The sequence below is a fragment of the Dendrobates tinctorius genome, unplaced genomic scaffold (assembly GCF_039654945.1).
Source record: "Dendrobates tinctorius isolate UK_male_01 unplaced genomic scaffold, ASM3965494v1 ptg000022l, whole genome shotgun sequence".
Classification (NCBI taxonomy): Eukaryota; Metazoa; Chordata; class Amphibia; order Anura; family Dendrobatidae; genus Dendrobates; species Dendrobates tinctorius.
Genome location: NW_027361690.1, coordinates 84,659,491 through 84,681,112, shown reverse-complemented (window position 1 = coordinate 84,681,112; position 21,622 = coordinate 84,659,491). Strand labels below are relative to the sequence as shown.

General features: G+C 43.1%; 1 protein-coding gene across 4 annotated transcripts in view; it reads left to right on the top strand.

The window, feature by feature from the left end:
• Positions 1 to 21,622, top strand: part of PCSK6 (proprotein convertase subtilisin/kexin type 6) — a 346,824-nt gene that overhangs the window by 147,706 nt on the left and 177,496 nt on the right. For all 4 annotated transcript variants that reach the window (XR_012230962.1, XM_073568833.1, XM_073568832.1 and 1 more), the window contains exons 3-6: positions 9,055 to 9,165; positions 10,188 to 10,331; positions 11,248 to 11,324; positions 12,817 to 12,905. Coding sequence is in view for 3 of the 4 variants with exons in the window: in XM_073568833.1 (XP_073424934.1) it covers positions 9,055 to 9,165; positions 10,188 to 10,331; positions 11,248 to 11,324; positions 12,817 to 12,905 (421 nt within the window). In the remaining variant the exon portion in view is untranslated. The remainder of the gene's footprint in view (positions 1 to 9,054; positions 9,166 to 10,187; positions 10,332 to 11,247; positions 11,325 to 12,816; positions 12,906 to 21,622) is intronic.

Genomic DNA, 21,622 nt, shown 5'->3' with positions numbered 1-21,622 from the left:
CTGTTTAGGCCCATCAGGGGCTCTGCAAACGCAACATGATGCCCGCAGACCATTCCATCAAAGTCTGCATTCCAAAATGGCACTCCTTCCCTTCCGATCTCTCCCATGCGCCCAAACAGTGGTTCCCCCCCACATATGGGGTATCAGTGTACTCAGGACAAATTGCATAATAACTGTGGGGGTATGATTTCTCCTGTTACCCTTGTAAAAATAAAAATTTAGGGGTGAAAAGATCATTTTTGTGGAAAAAAAATGGATTTCTTATTTTCACGGCTCTACGTTATAAACTTCTGTGAAGCACTTGAAGGTTGAAAGTGCTCACCACACATCTAGATAAGTTCCTTAATGGGTCTAGTTTCCAAAATGGGGTCACTTGTTGGAGTTTTCCACTGTTTAGGCACATTAAGGGCTCTCCGAACGCAACATGGCATCCGATCTTAATTCCAGCCAATTCTGCGTTGAAAAAGTCAAACGGTGCTCCATCCCTTGCGAGCTCTGCCGTGTGCTGAAAAAGGGGTTTACCCCCACAAATGGGGTATCGGCGTATTCAGGAGAAATTGTACAACAAATTTTGTAGTTGATTTTCTCTTTTAACACTTGTGAAAATAAAAAAAATTGGTTCTGAAGTAATTTTTTTCCAAAAAAAAGTTAAATGTTAATTTTTTCCATCCACATTGCTTTCGTTCCTGTGAAGCACTTAAAGGGTTAATAAACTTCTTGAATGTGGTTTTGAGCACCTTGAGGGGTCTAGTTTTTAGAATGGTGCCACTTTTGGGTATTTTCTGTCATGTACACCCCTCAAAATGACTTTAAATATGATGTGGTCCCTAAAAAAAATGGCTTTGTAAATTTTGTTGTAAAAATGAGAAATCGCTGGTCAACTTTTAACCCTTATAACTTCCTAACAAAAAAAAATTTTGCATCCAAAATTGTGCTGATGTAAAGTAGACATGTGGGAAATGTTATTAAGAAATTTATGTGACACATCTCTCTGATTTAAGGGCATAAAAATTTAAAGTTTTAAAATTGCAAAATTTTAAATTTTTTTGCCATATTTCTGTTTTTTTCATAAATAAACACAAGACTTATCGAAGAAATTTTACCACTAACATGAAGTACAATATGTCACGAAAAAACAATCTCAGAATCAGCAGGATCCATTAAAGCGTTCCAGAGTTATAACCTCATAAAGGGACAGTGGTCAGAATTGTAAAAATTGGCCTGGTCATTAAGCTGCAAACTGGCTCTGTCGCTAAGGGGTTAAATCTCTGAGACAACTTTTTCTATCCTTCCCCTGAAAAGCGATGTTGAATAATCTTTGTTTTCAGATCATTTGAGAGTTGTTTTGAGGAGCCCATGATGCCACTCTTCATAGGAGAATCAAATAGTAGAACTACTTGCAAGTGGCCACCTTAAATACCTTTTCTCATGATTTGATACACCTGGCTATGAAGTTCCAAGCTCAGTGAGGTTACAAAACCAATTTAGTGCTTCAGGAAGTCAGTAAAAAGTAGTTAGGAGTGTTCAAATCAAGAAAACGATAAGGGTGCCCATACTTTTGCACCGGTCAAATTTTGTTTAAATGCAGATTGCACATTTTTTGTTAGTACAATAAACCTCATTTGAATCCAGAAATATAAGAGTCCATCAGTTATTAGATATATGAAACTGAAAAAGCTGTTGCAAAAACCAAAATTGTTATAAAGAAAAAAGGTTAACATTAATTGGGGTGCCCAAACTTTAACATATGACTGTATCAATTAAAAAAACAATGTACCTAGCCTTTTTTTTTTTTTTTTCGGATGTACCAGCGCTGATCTTTACTCCAGTTAGGCTAGTTTCACAGTAGCGTTACCAAGCGCAGGGCCACCGCTAAGCTCCACCCCCGGCTGCGCCCCCTCCAGTCAGCTCCTCCTTTGGGCGCATGACGCTGCATGCGACCAGTGTACACCCTATATTTAGCATTGGGTACGCTGGCCGTGCGCTGGTATATTTTTGCCGGCGCATGTGCCCTTTTTGCGCTGCACCGAGCGCACAAAAATGCAACAGAGTTTTTGGCGCACTTCGGCGCAGCGCAAAAAGGGTGCATGCGCCAGCAAAACCATACCAGCGCATGGCCAGCGTACCCAACGCTAGATATAGGGTACGCTGATCGCATGCAGCGTCAGGCGCCCAGAGGAGGAGCTGACCGGAGGGGGCGCAGCCAGGGGCGGAGCTTAGCGGCCCTGCCCTGCGTATGGCTAGTATGAAACTAGCCTCATATACAACAGTCAAAAGACACTAAAAGCCCTTTAACGGGGAGTGGAAGGAAACATGGAAAAAGGCGCGTTTTCCCTTGATAGTGAAGGTGGCGCTAAACTCTGTATTGCCCTACTATATCAAGCGTAGTATTGCTGACGATCACACATTATTATTTTTTTTTTATTTGCCCACTCTATTTACTTTGGTCTCCATTGCAAAAATCTTTTAGGCAGCAAATGTAGTGAATGCTTTGTAGTCTGTAGCGATACTCTGTTACTTGTCATTCTGTGTGAGAGCTGCGGCATTCTACTGCAATTAAAATGCTAATTTTCTAAACTGCGATCCATTCATGTGGCAATCTTGAACTCTTGAGCTACAAATGAAAAATTTAATCAGTTGCTATTTAGTAGCCAATGTTTCTGAACATAGTTTGACTTTTTCGGTGAATCCTGACTCTACTTTTTAGGAAGCTAATTAAAAGGTATAGGAGCGGAGGATTTCCTGAGGAATAAACCGCTGGATAGGTGTTACAAGATTAGGTAAACTGGCGTACAAGGCCAAAAGACACTCTTTGCTTCTGTCGGGAAGTTTTAAACCGTAAGATGACAATAGAAGGCGAGTCGATGATATTCACATTCACAATAAAAGTATTTCAAAAAGTCCCAATTCAGCAGCATGAACATGGCTTCTGCATAATATACAGTATATATAACCTACAAACAAAAGCACAATAGCTGAATAGCTGATCCAGCTTAAAAAGTCAGATACAATTCACAGAATAGCAGGGTTTATCTTAAACTCCTCAGTTCTATTTGTAAAGTAAATTTGAATTTACACTGAACAATTGACATCCCGATAATTGTGCTGTGTAAACAGGCTGCCACTCACCTGAAGAACATGCAAAACGCTTGTTCGTTGGGTGAGATAATCATTCATCACTCTCACCAGCACGTTGTCCTGTGTGAGCAGGACCTGTTGCTGAGCACAATGGTGATCTATTACTGATTGTTCTGTGTTCTTCTGAACCATGTAGTGTTCACACAATGATGAATATGGAGGACTATCAGGCAGCAGGTTTACTAGTCCTCTAATTATCACCTATTGATAAAATAGTGATTTTATCAAAACTCACTTTAACGGCCCAGAATGTGAGACATCACTGGAATCAGAGTCTGTCTCTACATTATGCTGATCTCAAATTAGGTGTTGAGTTCTTCATGTGTCCCAAATGCACAGAGTCTGGTTTAAGTGTCTCTTGCCTAATGTCTCTTTTGCAATATTCCAGTAGTGATGCTTTATGGATATGATACCCTGGGAATAAGCCTTTATGGCAAAACGGAGTCAAGTAGCTAATGTCACAACACAGCTGTCTGGTGACCCGGGACCAGGGGCTCTTGCCCTAGCACTAGGGGGCACCCTAGTGTTCTCCACTCCCCCGTGATAATTTTGAAGGTGAAGATGCCAGGGCCTCCACCCTTGCCTTATTTCCTAAATTAGCCCTCCATCTGTTCTCTTCCCCCACCCCGGGAAGAGGGGGGCGCTAATGTGCTCCGTAGAACTCCAACCCGATAAACAAGGCAACACTGACAAGGGTTAACAGAAAACTCCGGACGTAGAAAGTATTCACTCACATATAATAGAGGAATCCATCAGAGTGTGAAGGTAGGGGAAGAAACAAAAAGAGAAGGATAAGGAATTACCACTCATACAAACCAAACAACTGTCACTAATAACTCCTCCAGCTCTCCTTCTCATACCAACTCCTCTCCCTCTGTTAGCCATGCAGCAATAAAGCTAGCTCTGAAAAGGATTAGTAACAGAGCCCAGATTATAGAGGGAAAAGAAGTGGCTAACCCAGCATAGCTGTGAGCATATCAATTTCCAACATGGCTGATTGTCTTCTGGTAGAACAGGGGTTAAACACATTTAAATTGAAGTGCTTCTTCTCAGTGCCGGAGTAGGAGCAATCAGACGCTGCGGTCTTATGGCTACATGCTATCGCAGTAACCCTGTGACAGCTAAGCATACTATAAGTAGTTTTTTTTTTTATTTTTTATACACACATTGTGACAAACGTGCATTTTGTAAGTGTAATAAGAGGTCTTCTGATTGCTGTATATCTATAGAATGTAACTTTTGGGTGGACAGGTCTCTTATTTCACACTCTTATGACTAGATGCCTAACTCAGATAATGCAGGCTGGATTAATGAAGGACTTGACTCCTGTTTTTACTGATGCTGGGTTGGAAGTAGTGGTGCAACTAGTCTGATGGGCCCTGGTGTAAGATTTGGACTGGGGCCCCCTCCATCCAGAATGAATGTGTTAAGTATACATATCTAATATATAAAGCTTAATGTGTGTGTATGTATGTATGTCTGGGATTGGCATCAGCACCATTGCAGCTACAGCCACAAAATTTGGCACAGTCACACGTCTGGACCCCGAGAGCGTCATAGGCTATGTTGTGAGGCGAAATTTTAGCCCCGCGCATTCCAATTCACCAAACAATTTTGCCCCTATCTACATAATGGGGAAAAAGTGGAAGGAAAAGTGTTGGTAAATTGACAGCTGCCAGATGTGATCAAGGGGGACTTAAAGAATGAGAGCGATGGCGCCAAAGAGTATATACCGTACAGTTGCTAATGTGGGGCCCTGACATGGGATACTCACCACACATGGGGATATGAACACACACACAAAATGCGCCACACACTACCACGTGCTTCAACACATATACCACCCTCAGCACACATTTCACCACACATACACCAACCTTGCCACATAAAAGTCGCCACTCAAAACTCTCCATGCTGTCCCAGAGCTGTTTAAAAGATGAAAAATGAGCTGCGATTGGTTGCTATCAGCAACAGTTTTCTTTGTAGACAGTTGTGGTAACTGAGGCCTATTATTCTTATCATTTCTATGGTGTTATCGTCCTTCTGTAAAGCTGGAAATAACACAATTTATTACCGTGCCAACACAGACCACCCTCTGACACAGACTGCAGGGGGAGCCCAGTATCACACAGGATGGGATTAGATACACGGTTCAGCAGACTGTATCACACAGGATAGGATTAGATACACGGCTCAGCGAACAGTGTCACATAGAATAGTATTAGATACATGGCTCAGCAGTCAGTATCACACAGGATAGGATTAGACACACAGCTCAGCAGTCAGTATCACACAGGATAGGATTAGATACACGGCTCAGCAGACAGTATCACACAGAATAGGATTAGATACACGGCTCAGCAGTCAGTATCACACAGGATAGGATTAGATGCAGGTTTTTTTGTGCAATATAATCATTATAATTTGTTATAACTAACCACAGTTGGTTACTATGCCCAGGCAACGCCAGGCTGTTCAGCTAGTATACATATATATATCCTCCCTTTAGTATAACGAACCCCCATAGTCCTCCATATAATATAATACATGACCCATAGTCCTCCATACAGTGTAATGCACTCCCCATAGTCCTCCATATAGTATATTGCATGGCCCATAGTCCTCCATACAGTATATTGCTCTCCTCATAGTCCTCCATACAGTATAATGCACGGCCCATAGTCCTCCATACAGTATAATGCATGGCCCATAGCTCTCCATACAGTATAATGCACGGCCCATAGTCATCCATGTACAGTCATGGCCAAAAGTTTAGAGAATGACACAAATATTTAATTTTTACAAAGTCTACTGCTTCATTTTTTCTAATGGCAATTTGCATATACTCCAGAATGTTATAAAGAGTGATCAGCTTAACAGCAATTACTTGCAAAGTCAATATTTGCCTAGAAAATTAACTTTATCCCCCAAAACACATTTCAACATTATTGCAGCCCTGCCTTAAAAGGACCAGCTAATATTGTTTCAGTGATTGCTCCATTAACACAAGTGTGGGTGTTGATGAGGACAGGGCTGGAGATCAATCTGTCATGATTAAGTAAGAATGACACCACTGGACACTTTAAAAGGAGGCTGGTGCTTGGCATCATTGTTTCTCTTCTGTTAACCATGGTTATCTCTAAAGAAACACGTGCAGTCATCATTGCACTGCACAAAAATGGCCTAACAGGGAAGAGTATCGCAGCTAGAAAGATTGCACCTCAGTCAACAATCTATCGCATCATCAAGAACTTCAAGGAGAGAGGTTGCCTTGTTGCCAAAAAGGCTCCAGGGCGCCCAAGAAAGTCCAGCAAGCGCCAGGACCGTCTCTTAAAAGTGTTCCAGCTGCGGGATCGGGCTACCAGCAGTGCAGAGCTTGCTCAGGAATGGCAGCAGGCAGGTGTGAGTGCATCTGCACGCACTGTGAGGCGGAGACTCTTGGAGCAAGGCCTGGTCTCAAGGAGGGCAGCAAAGAAGCCACTTCTCTCCAGGAAAAAACATCATGGACAGACTGATATTCTGCAAGAGGTACAGCGAGTGGACTGCTGAGGACTGGGGTAAAGTCATTTTCTCTGATGAATCCCCTTTTCGATTGTTTGGGACATCAGGCAAACGGCTTATTCGGAGAAGACCAGGTGAGTGCTACCACCAGTCTTGTCTCATGCCAACTGTCAAGCATCCTGAAACCATTCATGTGTGGGGTTGCTTCTCAGCCAAGGGAATGGGCTCTCTGTCTTGCCTAAAAACACAGCCATGAATAAAGAATGGTACCAGAATGTCCTCCAAGAGCAACTTCTCCCAACCGTCCAAGAGCAGTTTGGCGATCAACAATGCCTTTTTCAACATGATGGAGCACCTTGCCATAAAGCAAAGGTGATAACTAAATGGCTCAGGGAACAAAACATAGAGATTTTGGGACCATGGCCTGGAAACTCCCCAGATCTTAATCCCATTGAGAACTTGTGGTCAATCATCAAGAGACGGGTGGACAAACAAAAACCTTCAAATTCAGACAAAATAAAAGCATTGATTTTGCAAGAATGGACTGCTATCAGTCAGGATTTGATCCAGAAGTTGATTGAGAGCATGCCATGGAGAATTGCTGAGGTCCTGAAGAAGAAGGGTCAACACTGCAAATATTTACTTGCTGCATTAACTCATTCTAACTGTCAATATAACCTTTTGTTACTCATAATATGATTGCAATTATATTTCTGTATGTGATAACAACATCTGACAAACACACATAAAAACCAGAGGGCAGCAGATCATGTGAAAATATAATATTTCTGTCATTCTCTAAACTTTTGGCCATGACTGTAGTAGTATTGCCACCGTGTATTCACGGATTTTACAAAAAAAAATCCCTTCCTGGCGCTCCCCCGTTGCGCAGCGACCCCTTCTGAAGCCGGCAGCTGACTTGAGCATACAAGCGACAGGAGCACATGACGTCCTTGCCACGCCCCCCTGGTCACATGTACACCAATGTCAGCTGCTGGCCTCTGATTGTTGTCCAACTGTGCATTGCCACGTACATCCAGTTGAGGTTTCTGCTGATTGCCAGCACCCACCCACACAGACTCTGTCACAATCTCTACGATCTTGGTCATTACGCCCCTGGTTGGAAGTGTGAATAAGTTCAAACGTATCCATCTAACTTGGTTGGTGTGTTAAGTTTGAGTGCAAGGTTAAACCATACTTGGTAGTTCAACAGGTTGTATCATCTGGTCACTTCTCCAGATTAACATCAGGCTCAGATGAAGGGCTTTCTTCAAAATTCTATTTTCCCTAAAACCTTTAATGTGATAGAATGTTGATGTTCTTGGTAGGAAGAGCTGCATCTATTTCTGATGTTGAGCTGTTGAAGTCTGTCATCTATGTCATGTTGTAAAGCGTTGGCCTTTATGTCCAATTGCTGCCAGTAAAATGGGCAAGAGTGCGACTATTTCTGGAAAAATTCTCTCAATCTTTTTTTTTTTACATTTTCGGACCACTCAATTATTTCTTCAGTTGTGTGAAGGAAGAAAATCTGCACCAAATTACCCTTTTTAATGAATTCTTCTGTGGAGTTCACTTTTTGGTGGTTGCATAAACAGTGCATTAACAAATCAATGAGAGATTTCAAGATTACATATTATTATACAATTGAAAGGTCTAATTGAAAGGGTCAAGTTTTCTTTTTCTGCCGCTAGTCATGACTCTGTGCACCGCCGTTTGCTAGGAAGAGCTGTGCTTCCTGCTGGTCGGGAGACATGTGGGTGAACATCACAGGAACGTTGCAAAAAATAATTTAATTCTAATTTTGTCTTGCTTCTCTGGGGCTGATCGAGGTTATTGACAGCTCTTAAATACTGCTTTTAAGGGTAATATTTTTAATCCTTGTGATTAAATTCTCATATTAGAAAGTCTGTTTTGTATTGAGGAGAACCAACTTTGTAGAAGCAGATATTCCCCTATTCGTTTGTATGCTTTACGGTTTTTGTTAGAAATTGTTTTTGCTCTTTTCATTTATAATCGATAGATCTGCCAAGTTAATATAAATGTTAGCCGCTCGTCTAACGGTTTGCTATTGGCTTGAACGTCATACTCAATGCGGCAACATAAATTCTGATGATTTCCAGTGTTTTCCAAGACCTGTAGGGGAACAAGTCCTCATTATATTCTCAGCATGTTGCCCATTCCCTTAGGTCCTGTTTATTGAGTTTAAACATGGAATAAAGCACGATTGTTTTTTTTTTTCTGCCGACCCTGAACAGTAATTGAAAGTGGAAAAAATAATTGTTTTTTTTCCTTGATAGATACGGTCATGGAAGTAGTCCTTTTGATGGATTAATTATAATGTGTTGTAAATGTATTTGCAAGTATTGACTGAGGATAATAATTACATATCGGATTCACTTTTGTTTTTCAATACAGGTAGAGTGGGTGCAGCAGCAGCAAATAAAGAAAAGGGTTAAAAGACATATTCGGGCAGAGCTTAACCTTTTGTACTTTAATGACCCCATCTGGTCGAACATGTGGTACCTGGTAAGTATACTGCGGAGTGCTATAATTCTGGTATCCTGCAGAGTCCACATTGCTGGGCACCAAGCAAAGCAGAGTCCTAAATTCTTCATTTAGTCTTTGCACTATAGGCATGTAGAGATCATTTCAAACTTATTGATGTATTAGTGCTTCCTTGTGGTGGGACAGAAGTGAGGGACCTTCTCAGTGAGACTGGGTTAATGTTTAGCATTCAGGAGGTGATTATTTCTGGGATGAGGAAGAAATCGGGAATTTCAACAGTATTTCCACTGTATTCTATACTATAATCTGTCTTTCCTCCCTAATCTCTCCCATCTCCAATCTATCAAGAATTCAGCAGCCAGACTCCTTGAATTTGTCCAGCTCCCTCAATCACAACCACTGTACTCTCCTCAGTTCTGTGCTGCCTTACATCGCATACCTCTTCTTGGCTTGCCACCCAACTTGTTTTACATTGTGATCCAAGACGAACATCTTCCATATTCTGAACTTCCCACTGCATTGTCCAATCCTTTTCTCAAGCTGCACCAGTTCTCTGGATTGCTCTACCCCAGACAATTGGTTAATTAATTCATATCTTTAAGCATGCCTTTAAAAGTACATCTTTTCGACTGGCATACCACATTTCCCTACTATGATGTCTTTACTTTAACCAAGGTTTCCTACATTATTCCTTTTGAGCCTGATTCCAGTATTTCATGCCCTTGTATATCTCTGCATACATAGTTTGCCTGCATGACTGGTTCATCCATCTTCATGTGTAGAACCCTAAAAGATAACTAGACAGTTGTACAAAACGAGGACATTTTGTAGCTGCAGTGTCACTACTATTTCCTGATTTGATTGTAAGCTCTTGTAAGCCGGGCCATCACTACTTTTTTCATAAACCATATACCTTCTGGATTAGAAAGTGTGCACAATATTCTGCAGCAAACACTAGATACCAGTTAAAATCCCCTGTATGAAATGGCTGTCTTCTGCTGGCCTCTGATTTTTCACCCTTTTTTTTTTTTTTCGTTTTTCAGCATTGCAGTGATAAGAGCAGCCGATGTCGGTCAGAAATGAACGTTATGGCTGCTTGGCAACGAGGCTACACTGGCAAAAATGTGGTTGTGAGTATTTTGGATGATGGAGTGGAGAAAAATCACCCAGATCTTATACACAATTACGTGAGTAGATCAATATATTTCTTGCATGTATTGGCTCAAAGAAATTGTATAATTAAATAGCAAAAAATGATCGTCTGTCTCACTGCACGTCACTGAGATCTGATGAGCAGGTATGAACCAACCTCGGCACCCATCTGTTGGCTTACCCAGTCCGTCTGCCTTGCTTGGATGATGGAGAAGATGGGCTGAGTTAGTAGGTTTATAGAATGCCCCGAGGGCTGTCCATATCCACCCATCAGACTTCTCGACCCTCAGAATTGCAGAGCGAGCGTGATGTATATAGATTTTTGGATGTATGCTGGCTGCACATGCACACAGACTAGTACGATAGGATCCTAGTTGGCGTATAATGTGCTGGCGCAGTTTAGTAATTGGAAACCTAGTTCCCTTTTAGTGGTCATCTCCCTGAACCCTCATTTTATTCGCTTTGCATGAATCTGCAAATTTTGCATTTAATTTAAGTGGCACGCACATTGGGGAAATAAACCCCAGTTGGGGCAAAGTATATAAAGCTGTTATCCAAGACAAGTGCTACAAAGAGCTGAGTTTTTGACTCCTTCCAAACCACAAAACTCTCCACAGTGCTGCACTGCCCTGCATCTCATTCCTCCCCTAGGTCTGCCACCCCTGCTAGTGCTTTCCATTCTGCTAAAGATCCCAGACTGACGCTGTAATGTGTAGTATCAGAGAACTGAGCAAAAACTATTACAAAGTGTTTCATTCTATATACAATTTAGAGCTTGTGCATGAGACAATGCCTTATGCACAGACTCCGTATAGCTGCACACACAGCTGCTGTCGGTAGATGCAATGGATGTAAAGACATGGTGTACTAGTATCATATGTTATAAATCCATGTTCTGTAAATGCTTATGTATGAGAGCTTTGAGTCTTCTGCCTTATTCCTTTTTCTTAGGATCCATTTGCTAGCCATGACGTGAATGGAGATGATCAGGACCCAAGTCCTAGATATGATACCAGCAATGAAAATAAGTGCGTATTGTATACTTGTAAGAATTCCGGTTGTCATAAAGTTGCCCTTAACGGGGGTTGTCTGTTTAGAGTAAATGGATGACCTATATTTAGGACTAGGTCATCAATATCCAGATGTGTGGAAGTCTGCCACCACGCATGACCGCAGGTTAGCTGAAATAGAACTGTTCTGCAGCACCTGGCAGTGGCTGCTACGCATTGAATGGTAATGCTCAGTGCAGCTCTCTTCAGTGTCTACATCCCATTCAGCCTCCGTTGGAGTTTGTAGCAGCAGCTCGGTGAGGATGCTGGATGTCTGATCCCCACTTAAAAATAGATCATTAATATATTCTGAAAGGACAGCCCCGTTTCATGCTGGCCAAGCTGATACTGTATTGATTTTGTACTGTGTAATTTGGTTTAACGTTGCTAGCTGTGGTCGGGAGGTTAATAACCGTAGTCTATTTTTACTGATTAGCCATGCAGCTAAAGTGATTAGCTAGCTTCAGAAAACTGTTATGGGAATAAAAGGTAATTTCAAACTGAAAAGTATGTAAAACTTCACACTCTCAGAGCACATTACCATACTGGGTGGTGTTAATGGGAGAATGATCCGCATGGATGTTACTTTTATCATAATAGACTTTTGGAGTGTTGGAATATGTGGAGTTTTCTTAGCAAAACATTCCATTCATAACCATTTTTGAGACAAATTTCTTATAACTTTGCAAAGCCTTTCCAATCACTGTACACCTTCATGCAGGCATCAGGGGAGAATACGATCACTCATTTCTGCAACCCACTGATGGAAGCCATGCTGCAAAATGTAACTGCTAATGGCAATGTCAGTACAACAGTGCTTCCAGAGAGATCAATTCTGATAAATTTCTGTTCTCCAATTTATTCTTTACATCTAGGCTCTTGTACCTCGTCGTTTTGCCTTTGGCCTCATTTTTGTAGACTGCAAATTTGTAAGAGTTGCAGTATGCCACGCTGAAAGATGATCGTGATTGAGTATTCTCAAGAACACTCGGTTCTCAATAATCTTTTAGTGTTCGGATTCGGATCACCTGATGAACATGCCAAACACTCATTCATGAGGCAAACTTTTGTGCAGCATAAAAGATAATTGTTCTCGGAATGTCATTTTTCTGTGAAAACCGGACCCGTACTGCTGAGAGCATTGGCAGCCTAAGCACACTGTACAATCTATTACAGATTTCTCGGTGCGTGTTGGTTATCGCCGTCTGCCTGTGTAAACAGGCGTATACCCCCTGCAAGTAATTATTTACTGATCGTTTATTGCTGCTGGTTGGTAAACAGAGGTTCAAAAATGCCAAACTTGTCATAAAACTATAAGCGCAACCCCCCATAAACCTGGTAAACCCATTATAAGTCAATAGTATCGGCACTAGAGCATTCAATTATCTGTACATTTAACATGATCACATGTGGTATAACCTTGCTATTCTTCTACCCCAACCTCACGCACTCTATTTTTTTTTTTTTTTAGGCATGGCACTCGCTGTGCTGGGGAAGTGGCAGCATCTGCAAATAACTCCTACTGCATTGTGGGGATTGCATATAATGCAAGGATTGGTGGTAAGTTAGAATTTGCCTTTTGTACACCCTCAGAGTGCATATGCAATTTTTCATGCATGCACAGATTGAGTTGGCTTTTGTTTTGCTGGTATTCCTGCAGCGGAAACAGATTCTGTAATGCTGTACATAAGCCCCCGGTCCAAAGTGAAAGATAAGAAAAAGCAGTTTTATTATACTCACCTGAGGGGGGGCGGTCCGACTGGTGCAATCCTGCGCAGGTGTACTTCTCTGCCCTGTTGAGGGCAGAGTTAAGTACTGCAGTGCGCAGGTGCTGGGCCTCTCTTAACTTTCCCAGTGTTTGTGCGCTGCAGTACTTTCCTCTGCCCTCAACAGGGCAGAGAAGTACACCTGCACATGACTTATGGATATGGGACGGACCCCTACTCCATCTTTAAACCACCATAACTACAGAAAACCTAGGCATTAGAATAAATACACAACACATTATTTTGGTTGTCAAAATGGCCACAGCTTTATTTAAATCACAGGATTAAAGCAATCACAGTAGGAGTCAGGTGAAGTGCTAGTACATTGGGATTCACAAGTACTGTGATATCCCCAGCTGTCTGACATACAGAACCAGGACAGACAGCCATAAAGGGGCGGCACGCACAGGCTTGCCATTCAAGCAGAGCCAGTAAACTTTCAGGGCACCAATGACCCTATTATCCTCACTCCTGTGCTTAACCACTGTGCCCGCGCCTGATTGACGTTACCATTACAACGTCCTTGAGGCTGGCCACCAAAGCCGAGCCTGTTCACCACCATGAGGTTTTACATCCTCTATTAGTTAAAATGAGTCCACCTTAACTTGTCTGCAACTTCCACCTGACTCCTAAACCGCCACCAGAGAGGCCATTTGACACCTTAAATGGACTCGATCCCCATCAACCATGCCTAAAAAAGCCATCAACCATTTCTACATGCTATGGAAAGACTGTGCTCACAAGTAAAAAAAAAAAAAATAAAATTCCAGAGCTCCGACAGATTAATTTTATCAATGCCATGCTACCAAGTTATGATCGATAATACAGTAACTACAGCAAAATAACAGTTGCTAAACATCCTGCAATGAGGATCCCATAATGGGGAATGTGGAAAGTAAACCATAATTAAGGTCGTAGCTACAATCTGAATACCTGTATAATGACATCTGTCATGCCTCAAAAAACTATTATACCGCATGTATTGTAGCCAGCTCTAATAATTCACCAATTCACAGATTTTAGTTCTAGAAACCACCATTATTTACAGTAGCTGTGCAGTAAAATTTCTTAAACCCACTTACTATCACTACCCGAAAAGTGATGAACATATCAATAGAAAGAAATTATAAATAGGGAGTAATTAAAAACTATACACAATATAACATCAACATTATAACCAACCATAAAATAACATTCAGAATATCTGGAAGTACTAATTTAAATAAACCTAAAGCAGAAAAAGTCTACAAAGGCATTAATAATAACCCTGCCACGCCATTGTTAATTGTTTTTCATGCACTTGATAACATTTACTGTTGACATCTCCAACTGAGTCAAAGGCATTGGGAATAGGCATATTGCCCTTCGTGTTAATGCACTTGATTACTTTACCCTTAGCCGCTCCCACCAGCTCAAGGGCATCGGGAATAGGCATATTGCCCTTCATGTTAATGCACTTGATTACTTTACCCTTAGTCACTCCCACTGACTCAAGGACACACAGATTAGGTACATTGCTCTTCAGTTTCATACACTAGATAACTGCATTATCCAGACGACAATCTTGAAAGAAAAATGGTTTGGTCAATATAAACAGTGAAAAACCGTGCCTCGGCATTCTCAAGTCACATGAAAAAAGAGAGAAGGTCCTTGAAGCTATAGAATGTATCGAAAAGCATGCCTACAGATACGTTTGTAAAATGACATCATTAATGCATGTTTTGCATTTTCTGTACATGTCAACTTGTAATTTCCCTACTTCCCCTTATCTTTCCTTCTCTTCCCATTCCCATCCCCCCCCCCCCCGTCTTCCCCTCTCCCCATTGTTTAAAAGAATAAAATCTTTGGAAAAGAAAAGCATGCCTACCTTGTTCTCTTCTCCCCTCCAGCCGCTGTTCCTGGCTCAGAGGAGACAATTTATTCTGTAGGCATGCAAAATATGATTGCCATGACCCCAGGGGCTTAACCCTAACAGGGTCCTATAAAATATAAATGCTTCTGGAGACCAGGGGGCCATACCGTGATGGTCACCCCTCCACACCAGGGGGCCATACCCGAGACGGTTACCCCCTCCACACCAGGGGGCTATACCCGAGATGGTTACCCCCTCCACACCAGGGGGCTATACCCGAGATGGTTACCCCCTCCACACCAGGGGGCCATACACGAGATGGTTACCCTCCACACCAGGGGGCCATACCTGAGATGATTACCCCTCAAAACCAGGGTGCCATATTTGAAATGGTTACCCTTCCAAACCCAGGGGGGGGTCATACTGTGATGAACACCCCCCAAACCAGAGGTCCATAATTAATATGGTTACCCCTACTGACCAATTTATAAATAACTTCAAGGACCCACTAAAAGGAAAACAAATAACTGTTTTTTTTTTTAATTTTTAATTCATGTTCTTATTAAAATAAACATCAAAGCATAAATAACATTAACACGCTGGGGGGAGTCCTTGAAGCTCCCAAATCTGGTGATTACCAGACATAAAATGTACCAACAATTACTCACTGCCGTTACCCCACTAGCTCGAGAGCACCATAGCCACAAGGGTTCCAATGTTCACTTGAATTTCCTGGGGATCCGACAACCCCTTGCCGAAACTCCCCTCCACCTTTCACCAGGTTCAGAACCATATTAACTTCCAAAAAGAGGAATCCATATCCCAATGGATCCCCCAGACCATATTTAACCAACTTCAAGGACCCCTCCAACCGCACAAGATGTGGAATAAGTGAGGGTGAAAACCATGCAGGTTTACAACCAAGGTATACAACAGGTTAATAATGGAAAATATCCCATCGTAAGGTCCAGAAATAGACAGAGATGGGCAATGCTGTGTTATATGCTGTAACCATAAATGAGAAGCCGCCTGCTCCTCTACAGCAGTTACAGACAGACTCTAATCACCAGCTGTGCATAAATGGTAAGAAATATGTAGGTCTAATATAAGCTGCCTGCAGCCATAGGTGTGTGAGCAGAAAACTGCAAGTTCTGTATCCCAGTCAGTCACGCTACTACATACAATTACAATAGATGAGAGACAGGGCTGAAAACTGGGCCCATGATGTGTCCTCCAGAGCAATGTGCAGCATCACACTAGGAGTGCCCCCTCACTGCCCGCCATGTGCTGAGTTATTAGTACCCACTCACTGCCCGCCATGTGCTGAGTTATTAGTGCCCACTCAAATGTGCCGAGTTACTCCACGATTATTTATTTTACACATGATAAAACATAATCCATTCAGGCCTGTGCTATCCACCATCTTAGGTAATGTAAAATAAGCTCTTGGTGGGTATACTCTCATCATGCAACATACGAGTGGAGACAATATACAGAAACAGGATGGATATATCCGGCAGCACAGCATGTAACACAAGAGGAATAAAGGCAGCAATAGCTACAGAAATTAAGCACTAAGCTGGAAATCATGTCCAGATTATATGTACAGCCAGGAAAATAACCTGAAGACACAGGATGTCTATACCCAGCATGATCCGTATATAGCAGAGTGAGGAGTGATATCATGTATACAGGCCTGTTGTACAGGTTAAGTATACAGCACAGGAATAGAGCCTTTACACATATACCACCTATAGTGAGTAACCTGGTTACACAGGATCTGTACACCCAGCATCAAAGTATGTAACAGATGAGGTCACATACAGATCATCAGACTCCATAACTGGGAAGGGGGATAATCAGCACACAGCAGGGTCAGTATACAGTGCACTGACATGAAGTGCAGCCTCTCATCATCATACATATACCATCCTCCGACTGCTCCTCTCACCAGTGTTTCTAATACATGTGACTGCCCAGCTCCACCATAGTAATGGCAGACACTGTATGTGTCCCTCCTCTGTCCTATCATACATAAACCCAGAACTCATGAAAACTCTGTATAATACAACAGTAATGTGGTATATCAGAAATGTCTGCAGGGAGGTCACACAAAAGCTGCCTCTGCAATAAGTGAGGGAACATGGCAGCTACATGAATTTCTGAGGTAATCTTGATCCCAGATATGATGTAGGAGCTGATACTGTACACACTACACAATGTCTGAGGAGAATGCAGAGTAGTATATCAAATATGTCTGCAGGGAGGTCACACAGAAGTTGTCTCACAGTCTGTGAGGAAAATGTAGCATGCACATGAGGGACATGGCAGCTACATGAATTGCTGAGGTAATATTGATCCCATACATAATGTAGGAGCTGATACTACACTAGTACATGATGTCTGAGGTGAATGTGCTCCTATCATCTGTCATGTGAGGTGATAACCCCAGTATTATACTCCCTGAAACTGCAGACATGCTTCTTCCTGTTCATGCTGTGTAAGTAAGAGGGAGAGAGACAGATTTCCTGTTCTATATAAGCTCCAGGCACAGACATACTGTGCTTCTTACTCTGAAAGCAACATCACTCTTGCTTAAAATCTATACCACTATACCAAAATAGCTGCAGGAGTAAAGGTCCACCCATCCCCAAGTCATGTCCTCCTCCACCTATGGCTCCAGTGGTTTCTGGAGTGTGATGCCGGAGATCGATGAAGCAACAGGAGGGCGGCATTGCAAGAAGATGGGAGGCGCCGGAACTGGACCCACAACGCCCATTGTACCGGAACCCCCTCCCCCCGGGTGAGGATAATTAAAACTTATTTTTCTTATCTTGCAGATCAGACCAGGGCTTATCTACAGCATTATAGAATGCTGTAGATAAGCCCTGAAAGGCAGCGGCCGCATCTTATAGCGGCCAAAACAGGTGACCTGTTCGCTTTAAGTTCTCTGTTAATGTGTTACATGTTTTGATCAGAATGTCTTTATAACGGTTACAACAGAAGCAATGAGTTGGGGGCAGAGGAGGGGGAATGATTACACTCTAAACAAAGTCATATAGAAAATCACACAGAAAAATAGAGATTTCAGAAATCTGCTATGCATGTTCAAAATCCAGAATGCTTCCTTCTAATCTCCACCTCTTCTGAATTTGTCGACCTTTTTAATGGTTTGATAAAGACCCTGCGTGTCCGAAACAATCCCATGATTTTTCTCTTTTACGTACACTATGGTAAAGTTTTTGTGACTGAGGATCTTCGGAGCCTTGAAATTTTGGAATTGACTGCAGCTTTACAATATTGTTGAGGGTTGTATCAAGTAAACACAAAATATGGAGTGGTGCACAGAATATATTTTTAAGTTTTTGTGCCCGGAGATTAGATGCATGACCTCTATGACCCTCCAAGGAATGTTAGCACATGCCTGATGCAGAATGTTTTGCCAGTGGCTTGGTCGACTTTAAAAGGTATCAACCACTGAGGACTCTCAATTCTGAATATTTTTCTATCTACTGGCTGAGGCCGGTTTCACATTTGCACTTTATAGCACAGCGACGGCCTGCGCATGGCCGCTGCTAAGCCCCTCCCCCTGCCGGCTCCCTGCTCGCCCCATCCAGTCATCGCCGCCTACTAGCGCACATGGACGCTTGCGATCTGCGCACCCTATCTTTAGCATAGGGTGCGCTGGCCGTGCGCTAGCAGGATTTTGCCGTGCGCTGCACACTTTTGAAGTGCAACATGCTGTAACGTTTAAGGACACGAGCCCAGATGACATCAGTGCAGAATATTGCAGTACCGAGCACTACACTGCAGATGGTAGTGAGACAGTTGGCAGCGGTATGGCAGCACAGATCGCTCATTATGTGGCACCTTGCTATGTAGGCAGATGCCCTTTTGTCTGGGGCGAAACAGACAGGGGGAACTCCTAAAGATGGTGAAGCTGGACTACTGGATACTGTGATGCTGACCGGGACGGGATGACTCGGGAATGTTCTGGAAGGTGACAGTGAGAAACTAGGAATAGTGAAGAAGGCAAATTGTGTTACCTGATGTAAATGCTGTAACTGAAGAGAACGGACTGAAAATACAAAAGAGTAAAGTTTCTTGTTTAAAGTTGGAAATGGACTGTCTCTTCGTTTTTGCCAAAAGAGTTGGGAAAAATGCGCAGCTACCTGGGTAAGGCCCTGAAGGTTAGAAGAATGGATTAACAGGTATGCTGACAGAGAACTGTCATGTCTATGAGGGGAGGTCATGACACCGTTGCCTCCGCGTCATCGGCCACGATTACCACCCTGGCCGACCCTTACACATGCAATCCAATGTTTTATTCCCATAAAATCCACATTTTGGTTAATATGTAAAAGAGGTGTTAAGATCTATGGACCGGACAGAGAATTTGCCTCCAGATCTTATTTTACGTGAAAAAGGAACTTACTAGTGTGAGACATGTAGATCAGGAGAGCAGACTGTCAGTCTTTACATGTCTCACACTGGTAACTTCCTTTCTTCAAATGACAGTAATCTCTAGAGACACTTTTTCATGCATATCTATGTCCGACCCATAGAGCTTAACAGCTCATTTACTTATTAAGAATAATAAAAAAAAAGACATGCACATAAAAAGCTGTCTTGCACAGCGTGTCCACATCGGGCAGCGCCTTTCTGAATCCTGCTCATATAGGTACTGTTCACATGATCAGGTTTTAAATACATTAGGTAGGACTGCTCCGAGATGGGTATACCGTGACGTTTGGTAGAGGGGCTTTAGTATACATTTTTGCAAAAAAACGTATCAACTAAATACCCTGTTTTTGTTATCTTTTTACTAGCACTTGCTGTTTACTGTTATATATATTTTTTACAACAAAGTATTTTTGCACGTTTGTTATACTGTGATTTTTCTGTGTTTCAGTCTTTGGGTGGTGTGAACACTGTCCTGCCGACTTGTTCACTTTTGTGCATGTCTCATGTGTTTTTAATATATTAAGAATAATGCAGATTTCTCTGGATATCAAGTTGTCATTGTATTCAGCTTCTATTAAAATTAATAGTAAGTGGAGAAGCTTAATAGCTGGGTGGTAACACACAGACCCTGCCATTTCATTTGACATTGCAGAAAGTAATAACCAAATGTTAATTTTTTTCCTGTGTTTGTTTCAAGTTAAGTGCCCCTTAATTGTGATCGTGCTTCCAGCTGCCAACATTCCTGCTCCTGTTTCCATGCTCCAGAGGATACTGACTTGGTATTAATGTTGCTCATTGCTTGTTTTGCCGCGCTGTTTGTGTAAAAAGAAGTCTTTTCACAGGGTTTTGTATTGTTCCTCTGATGCCTTGAGTGTGAGGACACACAGCTGTAGATGTCTACATTGTGCGTCACCTGCTTCTGGGCAATGAGCTGGAACATGTTCCAGGAGAAAGCAGTCATTAGTCACGCTTGCTTGCGTAGCTGTGTATTGTGCTGTTCATTTTGTATCCCTATGTTCTTCATGTGCTGGAATCCTGGCACAGGTTAGTAGCGCGGGTTTTCCAATGATCGCCAAAGAGGGTTAAAGAAGTCATTTGGATGGGTCACTGCTACACATTGCTTTTTTTCCCATCTCCCATGACGGCACACATGAGGGAGGGGATCCGCCCAGTCAGGACAGGAACCCTACTGAAGATAAAAGGGGAGGTACCTCTCCCTCGCTTCAGTTGGGTTTCCTGTCCTGACAGGGACCCGTGTTCTGAAGATCACGTACCTGCCCCTCTCTCGTGCCGGCGTGGAAGATCAGGCTGGTTCCTGAGCGCTGTGTGTCGGGGAGGGGGAAGCGCCGTCCGCGGGTCCCCCGGGGGCTCAGCGTCCTAGCGGGCGCAGAAGCAGCATGGCTGGTGTCCTGGGGCTCTGCCGTGGCTGCCGCGCCGCCCTCTCCCCCTCTGCCGCATCCAGAAGCAGCGCAGGAGCGTCAGGGAGCGGCCACTTCCGGGTCGCGCCCCTCTGACGTCACACGCAGGGCACGCTGGGAAAGGGGCGTGCCCGCGTGACGTCGGGAGGCGGCGCCGGTGATCCAAGATGGCGGCGCCCATAGCAAACAACGCCGGCCGGTGAAAGGAGATCCCGGCGGCATGGCGGGGGGGAGGGGCTGTGGGGGTAACCGGAGGAGGCGGAGAGTGCAGTGGATCCCCCTTACATAAGGGGGTTGACCACAGAAGACGCACTCATGCCCAAGGCTTCATGATGGAAGGTGGGGCAAGACGAGCAGCGACAGCAGCATCAGCAGCAAGAGCTCTCGCCAGATGCCAGGCCGAGCCGCCAGCATACCAGGAGCAGTCGCTCGAATGGAGGGAGCGGCAGTCATAAACGCAACCGGCATGACTCTGAGACGTCCAGGAGAAACGTCACAAGTGCATCTGAGGAGCCTCCGAGATCGGTACCCCTGATTGACAGCGGTGGTGAGTGATCTACGTGAATGTCACCCTTATGGTAACGGGGTTCCATTTTCTCTGTTTTATCACTAGGGGTCGAGGAAGGCTAGCAGCAAAACCAAGAATAGAGAATGCGCCCTTTGCAAACACCCGCTAGCAGATCAGTGGCAGAAAGACCTCTGCGCTGACTGTATAAACAAAACTATACAGGAGGAGACCCCTGATTTGGTGACTAGCCTTAAAGAGTAAATACAACA